Source organism: Vigna unguiculata, chromosome 3, assembly GCF_037176805.1.
Source record: "Vigna unguiculata cultivar grain cowpea cultivar isolate G323 ecotype 2 chromosome 3, ASM3717680v1, whole genome shotgun sequence".
NCBI classification, from domain to species: domain Eukaryota; kingdom Viridiplantae; phylum Streptophyta; class Magnoliopsida; order Fabales; family Fabaceae; genus Vigna; species Vigna unguiculata.
Window position 1 is genome coordinate 1652993 of NC_140794.1, and position 15247 is coordinate 1668239.

At 27.0% G+C, this 15247-nt stretch overlaps 1 protein-coding gene across 1 annotated transcript; it reads left to right on the forward strand.

Moving 5' to 3' along the window:
• Positions 1-4141: 4141 nt before the first annotated feature.
• LOC114179354 (auxin-responsive protein IAA27-like) lies at positions 4142-6555 on the forward strand. The gene is made up of 5 exons (XM_028065677.2): positions 4142-4744; positions 5311-5537; positions 5669-5813; positions 5892-5953; positions 6109-6555. The coding sequence occupies exons 1-5, from the start codon at positions 4341-4343 to the stop codon at positions 6144-6146; spliced, it is 876 nt and encodes a 291-aa protein (XP_027921478.2). The 5' UTR covers positions 4142-4340; the 3' UTR covers positions 6147-6555.
• Positions 6556-15247: the final 8692 nt, after the last annotated feature.

Sequence of the window (15247 nt, forward strand, 5' to 3'; positions counted from 1 at the left end):
TTTAAAACACTTAGTAAAGTCAATGTATTTCTATTACAAGTTTCACTACTTATATAAATACAAATAATAATTTACATCTCATCTCAAATTTGTGACTTTAATATATTTCATTAATATATATCACAAATATATAGATTTCAACTCAAAACATATTTCATCTTTCATTATACAAAATTTAGGTAGAACATTTCAAAATTTTCATTTCATCATGTTTATCATCAATGACATAAAATTATAATCTCTTTTTATCAACATATATATTACAATTCATTGAGAGTTACACACACAGTGTACAAATTATGGTATTCATTCCTTTCAACGATTCAACATTTTGTTCATACAATACACTGTTAACTAGTAATGTTTGTAAAACGATATATTAACTATATTTTAAATATAGAATCACAATCGAAAATCTCTAACAAAAATATCATCGCATATACTCTCCATTCCAAAACTCAACACTTTGCATATTCTCCAACAATACATATTTCTTGAACAAAAGTTAAAATGTCATGACAAAATTACATCTATCTAGATCATTTATTCTAAAGTAAACTATAACCAATTTTCCTTACTTAAAAAATTTAATAATTTAATATCAAATTTCAAAAAGTTCTGACTTTAATACAAAAAGCTAAAACTACTTTAATATAAAAAATTCCAAACCAACGGTTTGTTATGTCAATAGACTAACAAATATTCATCTTCTCACCCCTGCATGCAAATGTTAACGAAAAAAACAGTAAAAAATTACAATAAACACAAATTTGACTAAGATGATATTTTTTACTTTTTATTTTCATCATCAAAAAAACATAAATTTGGTATAATGTTAGATGAAAGAGAAATGAGAGAAAGGTTGTAGGATCGATAAAAAAAAACGCATCATCTTAAGAAAAAATAGAAAAAATGTGGTTTTAAAAAATAATATTTTTTTATGAAAAAGGTTTGGCCAGTTTAATTATTTTATTATAATTTTTTAATTAAATTAATATTAAATATTATTAAGAGATTCGAACTATATGCTATTAAGACTAATAATTTTGTGATTTCAAATTAATTTTGAATCAACAAAAAATTCTGAACATTAACCTTTTGGTGTCAAAGATATACACTATTTATTTAAAAAGTTGTCAGTGTAAGATTATTTGATTTACCAAGGATCCAGTGGCTGAACTTTGACTTTTAATTGTGTAACCGTTAAAATATTATTTTTAATGCTAAGTGCTTCATAAAAAAAAAAAATCACAAATGCATAATTCAAATAGATTAGATTTTGTTTGCTTTTTGTCTAACTATGATTTGTGAGAAAAATAGTACTTAAGTGGAAACTCAATGTCAGAGAGTTAGGAGACAGCATACAAGTTCCTCCATTATCTTGTGGCTAACTATGGTCTTCCATTAAAAATTTTCAGGAATATTTATATATATGTGAACAATGTTCAATTAAAAAATAAAAAATATTTTAATCATTCTACACCTTAAAAAAAAAAAAAAAAAACCTACGTTATGATGCGTAAAGAGAAAGATAACATGTGTATGAAGTCAAAATAGACAACTTTTTGTACATGATATTTAATATCTGAGATCATTAATATATGAAAACACAATAACTACTTTTGAAATCAACATTCTTATTTCATTTTATTAAAAACAGAAGAAATTGGTTACCGACTAATTAACAGTATGTAGCAATAGAACATAACTTTCTTTATATATTTCTCATTTTTATGCATTAGAAAACCTGTTTCAATGTTATTGATTGTTTATGACTCTTCTCACTTGCTTGTTTAAATTTAATTGAAATACATAAGTATTTAAGCAATCATATATTTATATTATTAATGAATAATTATATGTCAAAGGTTATAAGTTTTTCATTTGTTAAAATCATAATTATTATAAAGAAAAAGAGACACCGTTCCCTTCTCAAAGTAACGGCGTTTTGTCTCCCACCAACCCGTATTTCTCGTGAGGACTTCTTTTGGTGAGTATGTTATTCCATTCATTGGATATATTTTTCTATGTAAGTTTTTTATTTCAAAATTTTTGTTTTGTTTTTTTTTTTTAAATGGATAAAATGTTTGAAGATATATAAAAGAATGACATTGTTGTTGTTCAAAAATAATTTAAATACAACTTCTTTTAAAATTCAAGAACGTCCCTAATGTTCTTTATAGCTTCCATAACTTATTGTGCACTTGTGAACAAATAGATATAAATATATTACTTTATAAATCCTGCGATAATATGTCAGGTAAAATTATTTTAGATTTATTTCAATAATATGTTTAGCCTTTTTAAAAAACTTTGTTATGTAAATTTTGTTTTGGACTTTCTTTCTTTTAATTACTGCTATCGTCCTATATTTTGGCTTGTTTAATTATTTCAAAGAAAATTTTCTATGTATTTTTTATAGTATTATTTTGTATTAAAATATATGTTCAAAAAAGAGAAGGAAATTGGTTCTTGATATACAGATAAATATTATTGTATATTACACTTTTTTCTCTGGTATTTCAAATTAAAAATGCTTGTTCTCAGGAAGGATTTTAAGAGAAGCTGATACTTTATGTTATATATTTTTTATAACTTTAAATTAAATTATCAATGGTTAATCTATCCCAAATTTTGTACATATAAGTTTTCGTACCTTTTTATTTTTTGAACTCAAATAATGTCAATAAAAATATCCTATACATTTTGAAAAATTCTTTAATTAATATATCTGTCCTAAAAAAATGGTATGATAATTATTTAAACCTTACAAGATAGATTATAAAGTAAATTCTTAAAAATTAAGGCCATATTATTATAATCTTTTGTTGAAATTGATTATTTTTTCCTTGCATAAAAATAATATATATATATATATATATTTTAATTTTATTTGACTTTATTCAAGTTTTTTTATTCTTCTATAATTATATTTGCAACTTTTTTATAAAGTACAATCATTTAACCCTTTTTATGTATTGGGGTTTTTGTCCTTCCCATGTCTCTACGGGCTATGATTGTCTTTGAGCAATGCTTCAAGACAAAGTAGTAAAAATAATGTCACAACACCCACAATAGAAATTAGTTACGAGTGGATTTTATCTTTATCAATATTAATATTATTACTTTCTCTATTATTGTTTTTTCTTTATGAACATATGAATTTCTTCCTTTTTCATTAGTTGTCACTTTTGTTGTATATGGTATTGGTTTATTTTCTCTTTATCGTCCTCTCCGACTCCAATGCATGTTAAACAAACTTTTGTTTTTCTTTTGTTCACGAGAATCTAAGAAGCATAAGAGCCAAAAAAAACTCTGAAGGTGGCTACAGTGAGAGATTAATTTATCTTTGAGAGGCATGAAAATTTGGCTTTTCGAGAGAGACACTGTTCGTTCCATCATTTTCTTTGATTCCTCACTCCACCTTTCCACCCTCACTGTCTCACCTTTCTTCCATGCAAACCAACCTACCCAAACAGCATCTTAGCTTTTTCGTGCAAATTAGCACATTCTACAAAGCATAATAACAACACCTATAAACTATATACACAAACAAAATTTCAAATTTATATTACTTTTAGTTTTTTCTATTATCTCTCTATATCACCTTTATTTATCTTGAGATCCCCAATATATTTTCATAGACACTGTAGAACTTGTCAAAGGGAGTAACTATGGTTAACAAAATCTTATCTTCTGAATATTAAGTATATCTCTTACAGTGTTAATATATTCAAATTAAATTGAGTTTTAATTCTATTATTTAATTTAGCACTCTTATTGTTTTCCTTTTTAAGTTTGATTTATCAAGGATGATTGTGTGGGAAACTAGAATAAGTGTGAACATTATTGAACTGGTATGGTTAGATATCATTTTGTATGTAACACACATTCTTCTTTATTTTTAGAGAAGATATGTATAAAATAAGCAAAGTATGGCGGATACTTTGTGTGGATTGTCGGAGTAGTTGGTCACAAAAAGGTTCACACAAATTTATAAAAAAACTAAAAAGGAAACACAGCCTTCAAAGAATTTTTTTTAAAATTTGTAGAATAAAGCGGAAACAGTTCCGCGTTTTCTTTTGCAAACCGCATCCTCGTTTCTTTGTTTAATGTTGCCACTTCCCTGTCATTTTTTTTTTGACTCCCTTGAATGCAATTGGTTAACACTACTTAACAGAGCAGAGAGAAAAGCTTCCATCACTCCTTCACTCACATAACATCACAGCACAAATATATCTTTCTTTCTACTGTGGTGTTGTGATTATTTAATTCCATATATTCTCTCTTTCTCTCTCTCTTTCTTGATTTGTGTTGTGAAACAGTTAAAAGTGGAGTTGATGTGTGAGGCATTGGAAGAGGTTCCTTCAATGAAAGGAGGTTGCGAAGAAGGGTTGAACCTGAAGGCCACTGAGCTAAGGCTTGGGTTGCCAGGGCGTGAGTCGCAGGAGAGGGAGGGCGTGTTTAAGAGTGCGGTGGTGTCTGGGGCCAAGAGGGGCTTCTCCGATGCCATTCACGGAGGTTCTGGAAACTGGAATGGTGGATCTGAAGTGGGTTTGGGAAAAGATGCTGTCTTGTTCTCTGCAAGGGGAACTGTTAGTGCTGCTAAGTCTCTCACACTCACTGCAACAGACTGCACCAACCAGCCAACTGCTTTGGGTGCTTCTGCTCTCAAAGAAACTGTTCCACTCTCTCCAAAACCATTGCATGAGAACAAACCTCAGATTTCTGCTCCAGCTGCCAAGTATATATTTTTCTTTACCCTTGGTTCTTGCTATTAACTATTAGATAACTGTCTATGCTGCTTAATATTTTTTGTTGCATTGTTTCTTTTTCTGTTTTATTTTATCTTAATCTGTTGATGTTGGCTCGGACTTTATTAAATTGTTTTATGTGTTTGTCTTGTCTCTGTTCAGTGTTTATAGTTTTTCTTTGTGTTTTCAAGAGGTTGGATGCAAGATGTTTTTTTTTCTGGTGGTACAGTAAGTGGATAAGCTAATCTTTTTCTTTCTTTCTTAGTTTTATGTTGTAGTCAGTTGGAATTTATCCTCAAGCTTTGGTTTCTAAATCGTTTTTTGCCATGTTGGTTGGCGTTGCGTGATCCATGTAGTTTGAATTTATTCCTTCTACTAGGATTAAGAATCATGTTATAGCTATTTTGGTTGTTCCACAACTTTTCTTGGATGTCTTGGTTGGTTGTCTGTGATCTTTGGTTTTGGTATATGATTGAGATTTCAGTTGTCCAAATATCATCTACTTTTTGAAGAAAATTGACCCTATCATTGTGTAATTTGTTGTTGTTTGAATCAGAGCGCAAGTTGTGGGATGGCCACCAATCCGTTCCTTCAGGAAGAACTCAATGGCTTCTCAGCCTCAGAAGAATGAAGATGCTGAGGCAGAAGCCAAGTCTGAATGTCTTTATGTTAAAGTGAGCATGGAAGGTGCCCCATACTTGAGGAAAGTGGATCTTAATAGTTTTGGCACTTACAAGGAACTCTCTTTGGCACTCGAAAAGATGTTTAGTTGTTTTACAATCAGTGAGTTCCTTTCTACTTGAAGAAAATGGTTTTCATATAACTAATTTCAATTCAAAAAGATAATATGATGAAATCGAATTTTATGAAGTTTGTGTAACATATTCTGATGATGTTTTTACTGACAAGATCAGGTCAATGTGGCTCTTATGGGGTTTCTTCCAGTCGAGAAAAATTAAGTGAAAGTAGATTGATGGATCTTCTCCATGGTTCAGAATATGTTCTTACTTATGAAGACAAGGATGGAGATTGGATGCTAGTTGGTGATGTCCCCTGGGAGTAAGTGCAATTTCATTCCTTAATTTTTTTGTTCTGTTTAAGGAAGCAAATCTAAAGTGATTTGAACTGTTGTTTTAGGATGTTCACTGAATCTTGCAAGAGGCTGAGGATAATGAAGAGTTCTGAAGCAATTGGGCTAGGTACCTCCAAAATTAATCTCTTATACTCTGTTTTCCTTCATTTATATAGTTGTAGAATTGGGAAAAACTCGTCCATTCACCCAGAATTATGTATTATTATTTATGGTGTGTATGTTTATTGTTTTACCTATTGATCTGAGTTGTGATCACTGCAGCACCTAGGGCCGTGGAAAAGTGCAAAAGTCGTAACTAATACAATGGTGTATGGTTTCGAGGTGTGACCCTGAAGGATGAAAGATGAGATTTAAGCATATAATACCTTATTTCTTATGTATAATTCTATATAGGAGATTGGGGTGTCCTAAACTTTTTAGGGGACAAGTTATATTGATGACAACATGTTATTAGTTTTTGTTTTAGACGTCTATATCATTTTGATGTAGAGGTTTAAGGTTTTAGGTTGTTGTTCTCCCACACTTCAATTACAGTCATTAAGCCTTAGTATGTAAATTTTGTAGTAACCTCTTCCCCTTTCTCTGTAAGAGAGCTTTTGTTTGTCTTGCCAAACTAAGAAAAGAAAGTCACACTTTCTATATATGCATTTCACCACTCCTATATTGTAAAGTTAAATACTTATTTTTAATCGATAGTGTTTTTCAAAATTATTTCCATTCTCATCGACTTATATGTAATTTTTTTTATTCCCTTAAACGTTTTTTGATTTTTTTTTTAAGTTAAAATCTTTACATGCTATATCCAATTAAACATTTTTTCTTTCTCAAATGAGTTGAACATTAATACTATTCTAATCTTTATCGAAATTTAAGTTTAACTTCCAGAAATAAAATAAATCAAACCTCCACTTATTTCGTTTTATTTTTTGAGCTTTTGAAGTTGCTATACTATATTAATTTTATAGATTTTTCATGTCATACATTGTCGTATCAAAGTATACTATTTTTTCATTAGATTTCTAATTTTTTTTATTAATATTTTATCATTGTTTGGGATTAAAAAGAATATTAGGAACCTCACTTTACTGAACATCCCCTCTTCACTTTGTTATCGGTTGAGATTAAAACTATTAGTGTTTCCAACATCATCAATATGTGATTATTCAGTCATTTTTCATTAATGAAATTTGTTTCTGCATTCCTTTTATAAACATAAACATATGTAAATATACCTAACTTGTTATTATTAAGTTCAAAGAACTCAAATATATTAGTTTTATGAACCAAGGTAAAGTATACATATAATACGAATTTTTTCAAATCTAGAATTTTTTTTTTCTAAATTTTTAGTATTGGCTCTATGTTTGTCTTTAAAAAAATTTATTGTAATATATTGACAAAGTTTATAATATATTTTAAAATCTAAAAAAAGTATAAATCAATTTATTTTGAAAATGAAGCAAAGAAATAACATAAAAAAACTCCACATAAAATCCAAATTCAAATGTTTAAAATAATCAATATCATATATATTACAAGAAAATGTTTCATTAAAAATCAATTTTAGTGACTAAATATTATTACTCACCATAATGACCAATTTAAAATAAAAAATTATTGGTTATTAAAATAGTCACAAGAATAAAAAATTATAATTGTTCTCTAAATTGGTTTCTAAAATTTAGTTATCAAGTTTTTAGTTACAAAACAAAATTGGTCACTAAACATTAGTTACCTATCTTTTTGCTACCAAAGAGATTGATTTCTAAATTAATTTCTAATTAATTAGTAATAAATTTATCAATTATTTATTTATAATAACAACTATTTTATTAATCAATAATTTTTTATTTTATAAATTGGTATCTAAATTAATCCGTATAATACTAACAACTTTTAATCTCTAAAAATGTTGTTAATGAGACATTATAAAATTTAACATGTAACATTCAAACATAAATATAAATTCACGTTCTTACATAAATAGCTGATAACACTTTTTTTTCCCACAGAATCAGTTCTTAATGTTAGTTTTTGTTAATAAAAAATTCCAACCTACAATTTCTCCCTTTTCGTTCATTATTTTTACCACAATCAATTTAATATACTTTAATATGACAACATTTTACATAATGTAATCATAGGAACATATATTTAGAAAAGTTTCTATAAATATTTTAGAAAAGAAAAACTGTATAATTTTATTTTATTTTATAATAAAAAAATATTTTATTTTATTTATGAAGCATTTATTGAGAAGTTTCTTTAAGTATATTCAAATAATATTTATCATCCCAACTGACAAAACCAAAATCACAGCAAAATAGCTCGTCATGCGTGCTTTACAGCCCAATAATTTAATGAGTTGGGCTTTTCAATTAAAAGCCCAAAGTATAACCGAGCCGTATAATGAATTGTGTTCAAGTTTGAGCTTAACAAAAATTAAGAGGCCAATTTAACATTACTGAAAACTTATTTTACATCACAATAAAACACCAAAAAAGAAATTAAAGTTAATTTCTGAGCACCTTATTGTAGGTGTAATTTATTTTATATTATCAACTAATTATAAATCAAGTTACGTATGACTTTCAAACTAATTATCATATGAAATTAATTTGTTGTGTCTAGTTGAATTTCACAGAATACGTGATGTTATAAACATTTTTTTTTTCAAACCGGAAATACTTTGGTGATTCGAGGGCTATAATAAGTACAACCTAAGTTTCACAAAATTGGTCCGTGGAATGATTGATATTTTGAAACCTAACAAATATTTATACATATTTTACATCAATTATTTTCCTCTTTTTTTAACAAATACAAAAATTAACTTTTTTAATGACAAAAGTACTCTTAAAAATGGACTGTGAAGTGATACATACAATGTAAAAAAAAAAACATTTTCCTTGATTAAAATGCTTTAATAAGACATAGATACTCCATCAATCATGATCATTAATTTTGTACAATTGGATTATCAAATTATTTGGTAATTGGTGAAATTTTCATAGGCGAACAATTGGGAGCAGAGAGTTGAAAATAACGTAGAAGATTAAGAATAAAGTTCTTTAGTTTAAAGGAATTATTAAGGAGAAGAGTTAAGGAAAACTGGTGGGTCTTAGATTTAAAAAAATCCCATACTAAAATATACAGAAATTGAAGAAAAATGTTCATAGGACTAATTGGTTGTTTGTTAATTATGGTGTAGACAGATTTTTTTGGTGAAAGAATTCATCTTTGTTAATTATGGTAATTTAATTAAGATTTGTTAATTATAAATTTGATGTTTATATTCATGTGTATCATCTCACGTAAAGAGTATATTTTTGTGAATGGTTTAGAAATGCTTATTGTAATATTGTTGGTTTGTAGAAAAGGTTTCATATTAAAATAATTATTTGAGGAATGAAATTTGAAATTATTCTTTCGTTGAGTTACTAAATTTGAAGATGATTTTAATTTTAATTTGAGGAATTTCTTATATTAGATTGTGCTGAAATTCAATGAATTATTTGCATTATTAGTTGATGGACCTTTTACATATTGGAATTGAATTCAAGTGAATGGATTGAGAATAGTATAAAACTATGAAAGGTATTAAAGTGTAGACGAATTCTATATCATAGCGATGATGTAGATGCTACCCATTGAGCCAATCATCAAGATCTTCCTACATTATTGGTTTCGTTTTTCGTAGATTTTACCAAATCCACTTAACTAGATTTAAGAAGCAATTAACAGTTTACGATTGTATAGGATATGTCGCTAAGTACTTTTCTGTCATGTTCTTCATATTTTAGAGAAAAAAAAAGTTGTATTATTATTATTATTATTATTATTATTATTATTATTTTTAACTCGCACAAACACAATTGGAATGCAATAAAAGGACATAAAAAACTGCAAAACCAAGATATGGGAAGCTATAAAATTGAATAGTGTGATCACATGCATGCATGGAGGGAAATCTTTATGGGAAAGTATGCATTGGTTATGTTGGGTAAGGTAAAATCTAAGGATTAATTCAACAACCTCATAATCAATAAAATAATGGATGAGCATGTGTGGAATGACATCATGGATCGCTGTGCTAGAGATCATTGCGTTAAATTAATACTCTCTTCTTCAAACACAACTTTAAAAGCAGATACTTTCTTTTATTCAAAATCAGAACAAGTCTCAATGACACGTGAAAAGCAGAGGAATTATATGTCATCCATGACTCATTTTGGTTGACTCTTCATGCCTCAACAAATTCTAACTACTATTTTAAACCTCTTCTCTTTGTTTTTGATTAAAAAAGAAAACTACCAAATTAATACTATAGTCTAAAACACAGGTATGTTTTATTTTTGCTCAACACGTGTTTGATGAAATGCTGAAGCTAGAGATTTCTTATGATAAATCGATCATATGGTGCCATAAACTCTGAAAAGCTCGTGTGATGGATAACAGCAAAAGGAATACTATAATTCCCCTGAAAGATTATGCCAGTAACCAATATATACTCGTGCCATTGAATCTTCCCAGTATTTAGCAAACCAAAACTAAATTAAAGTAAAAAAAATGAAGAAAAAGAATCTTATTCTGATGCCCTCCACTACCTTAAAACGCTCCTTTATGGTGTGATTGATCCTTAGGAAGATAAAAGAAGACAGTAGTGTAATGAACATACAGTGCACATAGCAAAGAAATTAAGATCTCAGATACAATCATGTCTGATATGATCATACTCAACTGTATCAAACAATATCTAAGATAGATCATGTGAGCACTTGGGATGTTGGTTTTCTGAATCAATAAATTCTGCATTTATATGCGGTTAGGAGAAAAGGAGGACCACTCACATTAATATTGCCACATTTCCAAGTAATAAGTGGGACCTTACCAAACCAAAAATTTTATATAATCCAAGTCTTGAATTTCTGCAGTTTCTCTCACCATGTGACCCTTTCCTTGTAGTTTCCAAGGACGTGTTCCAGTTGTGCCAATACTTTTAGTTTATTCAAATTTTGAGACTTTTTCTGGTTTTTATATACATTGTGTGAAAATCTTACACCTAAGCAAAACATGTATTCCGTGGACATCGAACTATTGCTTAAGAATCTCAAGAAATAGAGATCTATAGCAGCAAGGTTTTAAGTGGAAGGTAGTTTTTTATTTGGAAATCCAAAACACTTGTTGTGACAGCAAACTCATCAGTTTTAGGTTTATAAAATATGTGCATTTGCCACTTGCTGAAGATGGACTATAGTTTATACCAAGATGCGTAAATTATTTAAGTTACTTTCCTTGTCAACAAAAAGAAAAGCATATTTGATGAATTGTAAAACATGCTTCACTTCAAAGTTTTTATATCTAAAAGCAACTGTTTGATTTATAATCATACAGCATTAAAGCAGAAGCATTTGAGATTTTCAAAAGAAAATCCTATAAGAGTGGAAAGATAGAGCTAGGATTGAAGGGTTAACTCAAGAAATGAAAAGGAGTCAACGTTGATTATGTAATTAGTGATGAGTGGATGATGTTAATAAAATAGATTAAAAAGTTAGTGACAGAAGGGAGATGCATGCATTAATTGTGTGTGTTAACTTAACCATGAGGAGAGGTAGGCTCAAGTTCCCGTGTGTGTGTTAATGAAATCAATAATAATAATACTAATAAAAAAAAAAAAAAAAGAAGATAAAGCAAGAATCTAATATAATATGGGATTGTGAGGGATTGTGTGTGGATATGGGACCCGTTGGTTGAGTTAGGAAGTTAGCGTTTTGGGTGTGGGAATGGAGTGGAATAATGGAAGGGAAGTTAAGTTTGCATGTGTCCACAAAATCACTAATAGATACCCAAACGTCCTTTTCCACTTTCCTTTGTCTTCCATACATAAGTCGGTTTACGTTATCATTACATATATAACATATGTTTTATCCAATTATTTTCACTTTATATCAAAATTTAACTATATTTATATATTTATATTATTATTAATAGTTTATAACACGTCTTAATATATATATATATATATATATATATATATATATATATATATATATATATATATAAGTCTAACATAAGACAATTTAAATATTTTTATCTCTTTTCACTTTTTATATATTTTTTAACGATAAAATAATGACGAACACAACACTACTAAAAAATAAATAATTTCTATCAATTTTGTTTTGAAATTTTTTTTATAAAAAATACTTACAAATTTTGTATGAAAAATAATTTACAAAAATTTGTTATCAATTTTTTTTACAAAATATTTTTTATAAAATACTTCACATAAAATTTTGTAAAACATAATTATTCACGAAGGTTATCTGTCAATTAAAATTTTTCTAAAAATGACAAAAATAAGTTTTTTCTTGTAAATTCTTTTAATAAATTTACAAGAAAAGTTCCATAAAATATAAAAAATTTTAGTAATGGAAACACTCACTCTAAAAGAGACAATACTTAGTATATATGATGATCGATAATAATTTTATATTAGACTTGGAATCAAAAATTGATGTACACAGTAAAACTGATAGCCCGATCCTCAGTACTTTAAACCCTCACTTGGTTATTCTCCATGAAGCTCAACTATGAACTTATGTTCTATCACTATTTAATGCAATTTAGTTTGGAGGATGAAAATATGGAATAGAGTTGGCTGTATGTTATCCATTAAAGAAAATTTTAAACAGATAAATAATAAGACAGTGTAGTGGCAGGAAAACAATAGAAAGTAGGCAAAGCGGAAAAGCAGTAGTAGGAGATAAAAGGCAAGAATCTACGGAATACACTATAGAGTAATACTTATAAAAGAATATAAATTGCATTTAGTTTGGAGGATGAAAATATGGAATAGAGTAATAACAAGCAATTAAACAAATCTGTTTCTAATTTAAAACCACTAATTTTTAATTATTTAGTTTTTATCACAGTTAATTTATTAACGATAATTGAAGACTGACTTACTTCAATCGCTCTAAACAGACCAACCCAAAAAATTATCAAAAGAGTTAAATATTTTTCGTAATAAAATGTTATACTAAAATAATTAAGTACAGCATATTATTGTTGATGTTGTTATTTTACATCTTCATCATCAATATAATATAATATTTACATCTTCATCTTCATATTGATTTTATGCATTTTTTTACTACTTTAATAGTGCAAACATATCTCAATTAAAATATACATTAGTAACAGTCAGTCGCAAACAAATAAAATTATCAACTAAAGAATATTTATATAAGACTAATTTGTTATCATGAATCCTCAGTTTAATATTTCTAGATTATCATTTAATTACAATTTTTACACGCGTGGACTCCCTATCGTTTTTTTTTTTACTTGTCTCGTGTTTTTCCTATTACAACACATATTAATCTCTTTCAATTTAGAAATAGTTAAATGGTGAGCTTACAATTTTATACTTCTGAAAGAAATAAAGGTACGTGTAAATTCAACAGAAATTAGTAGTTTTTGTTAGCTTTTGATACACGTTATCTAAGCAGCTGATTATTCAATGCCTTGCATCACAAGGAAGTAGGAGAACTAATTCACACAAGTAATTTCCTTCTACAACATTTTAGACCACACATTATTTTATTAAGAATTTATAAAAACGTCACGACCTTCTTCTCAATATATTTTTAAAGCTTCTAAGGTCAAACATTTGATGTTATAAAGGATTTTAAATAATTAATTAAACCCACTCTTTGCAATGATTTTTTTTATCATAATTTTATTATGAAATTATTAAAATTGTGTAAGTTTTTAAAAAATTGAGGTTAGATAAGTCGTACCATATAATAGCACGACTTCATAACGAAAAAGTTATGATATAAAACAATTTTTTTCCAATGTCAACTTTTGGATAATTTTTAAAAAAATAATAAAAATTGTTGTAGTTTAAAACAACTTTAATTAAAGATAATTATTTTCTTTATCAATCAAAAACAAAGCTGTGTTATATTAGTATGATTTCGGTTAAAATATGTCTTGTGTTCTTTTATTTTATGAATGGTTATCTCTATTTACTCTTGTAAATGAAAATATCATTTTTTTTTCTCTTTTCTCTTTCCTTCTTTAATTTATATTTATTATTGCTGATAAAAAAAAAACCCTACTTACAATCCCACACAACTAATCTAATTATAAACTAGTTATAGTTCTTTACAACTAATCTAATTATAAACTAGTTATAGTTATAGTTAAAACTAATCAACAACTCCAAAATCTACTAAACCTTGAAAATTTTCAATTCATCTTAATATTCAATTTCAACACAAGTTCAAATTAATCTAAAGTAATGCAAATTTATCAAAACTCCCCTTATTTATCATGTATTCCTTAGAAAATGATAAAAAAACATTACATAACATTAATGAATTTTTAACTTATTTTCATATATCTCCATCTCAATTTATACAGAAAGCATATTACTGTAATCCTACCTTATCACTTCTGCTATGCAAGTGATATATAAGAAAAGAAAAAAAAAAGGTAAGTAAAAGTATCCGAATATATTGAAATTAATATGTTTTACAAATAAAGTTTTGCTGTTGTAATTAACCACATGTATATGGTAACCAGAAATATAATGTTTAAAATTAAAGATGAAAAAACTGGTAAAATAGATAAAAGGAAGATGAAGAAAATAGTTCCAAAGTAAAGAAAATGTCTAAGACAAAAAAACATTAATTAATAATCTTTCGCATCAGTGACATGGTGACAGAAACAAAGATGATCGATGAGATGCTATGTTTTTTTTTTTTTTAATTATTTAATTATAAGTCACATCAATGTATCATTTGATCAACAGCAACAGTTCGTTACATGTTTTAATGTCTTAGCAATTATTAAAGTGATATGAAGTGTAATTAGGTATTTTAAAATAATATTATTACATATGAAAAATTTTACAACATACAACATTTTTACTCCAATATAACAAAATCGAATTATCATGTTGAACAAAGAGTGTATTAAATTCATCTAATTTTCTGGATTTTGTATAAAATTAAATTCATTTTTAATTATTTTTTAGTTATGTATTATTATATTTAAATTATAATAAAAATAAATAAAATAAAATTAGTTTAAATATATTTATAAAAAATATACTTTAATAAAATTTTTTTTGAGAAACAACTATTTTTAATAAAAAAAATTCTATAACTTTATTATTATATTTTTTAACTTCCATAAACAAATAAAAAATTACAAACGACCGATTCCTTGTTATACCATTGCAATGCAAACTTGCTAAGGATAATACCAATCATATTTAACTGTTATAAATTACGGAGATATTAAAAAAATATATTTTAAATTAATCAGAAACAAATTTTATAAGGGCACTAGAAAAACAAAAATTCTAAACCATTTAATTAAGTGG

What these genes read in the sequence shown, in the direction of transcription:
- LOC114179354 (XM_028065677.2), top strand. Translation starts at nt 4,341, where the DNA reads ATGTGTGAGGCATTGGAAGAGGTTCCTTCAATGAAAGGAGGTTGCGAA. An exon ending in ATTTCTGCTCCAGCTGCCAA is followed by an intron (nt 4,745 to 5,310) that starts GTATATATTTTT and finishes TGTTTGAATCAG; the next exon opens with AGCGCAAGTTGTGGGATGGC. An exon ending in GTTTAGTTGTTTTACAATCA is followed by an intron (nt 5,538 to 5,668) that starts GTGAGTTCCTTT and finishes TGACAAGATCAG; the next exon opens with GTCAATGTGGCTCTTATGGG.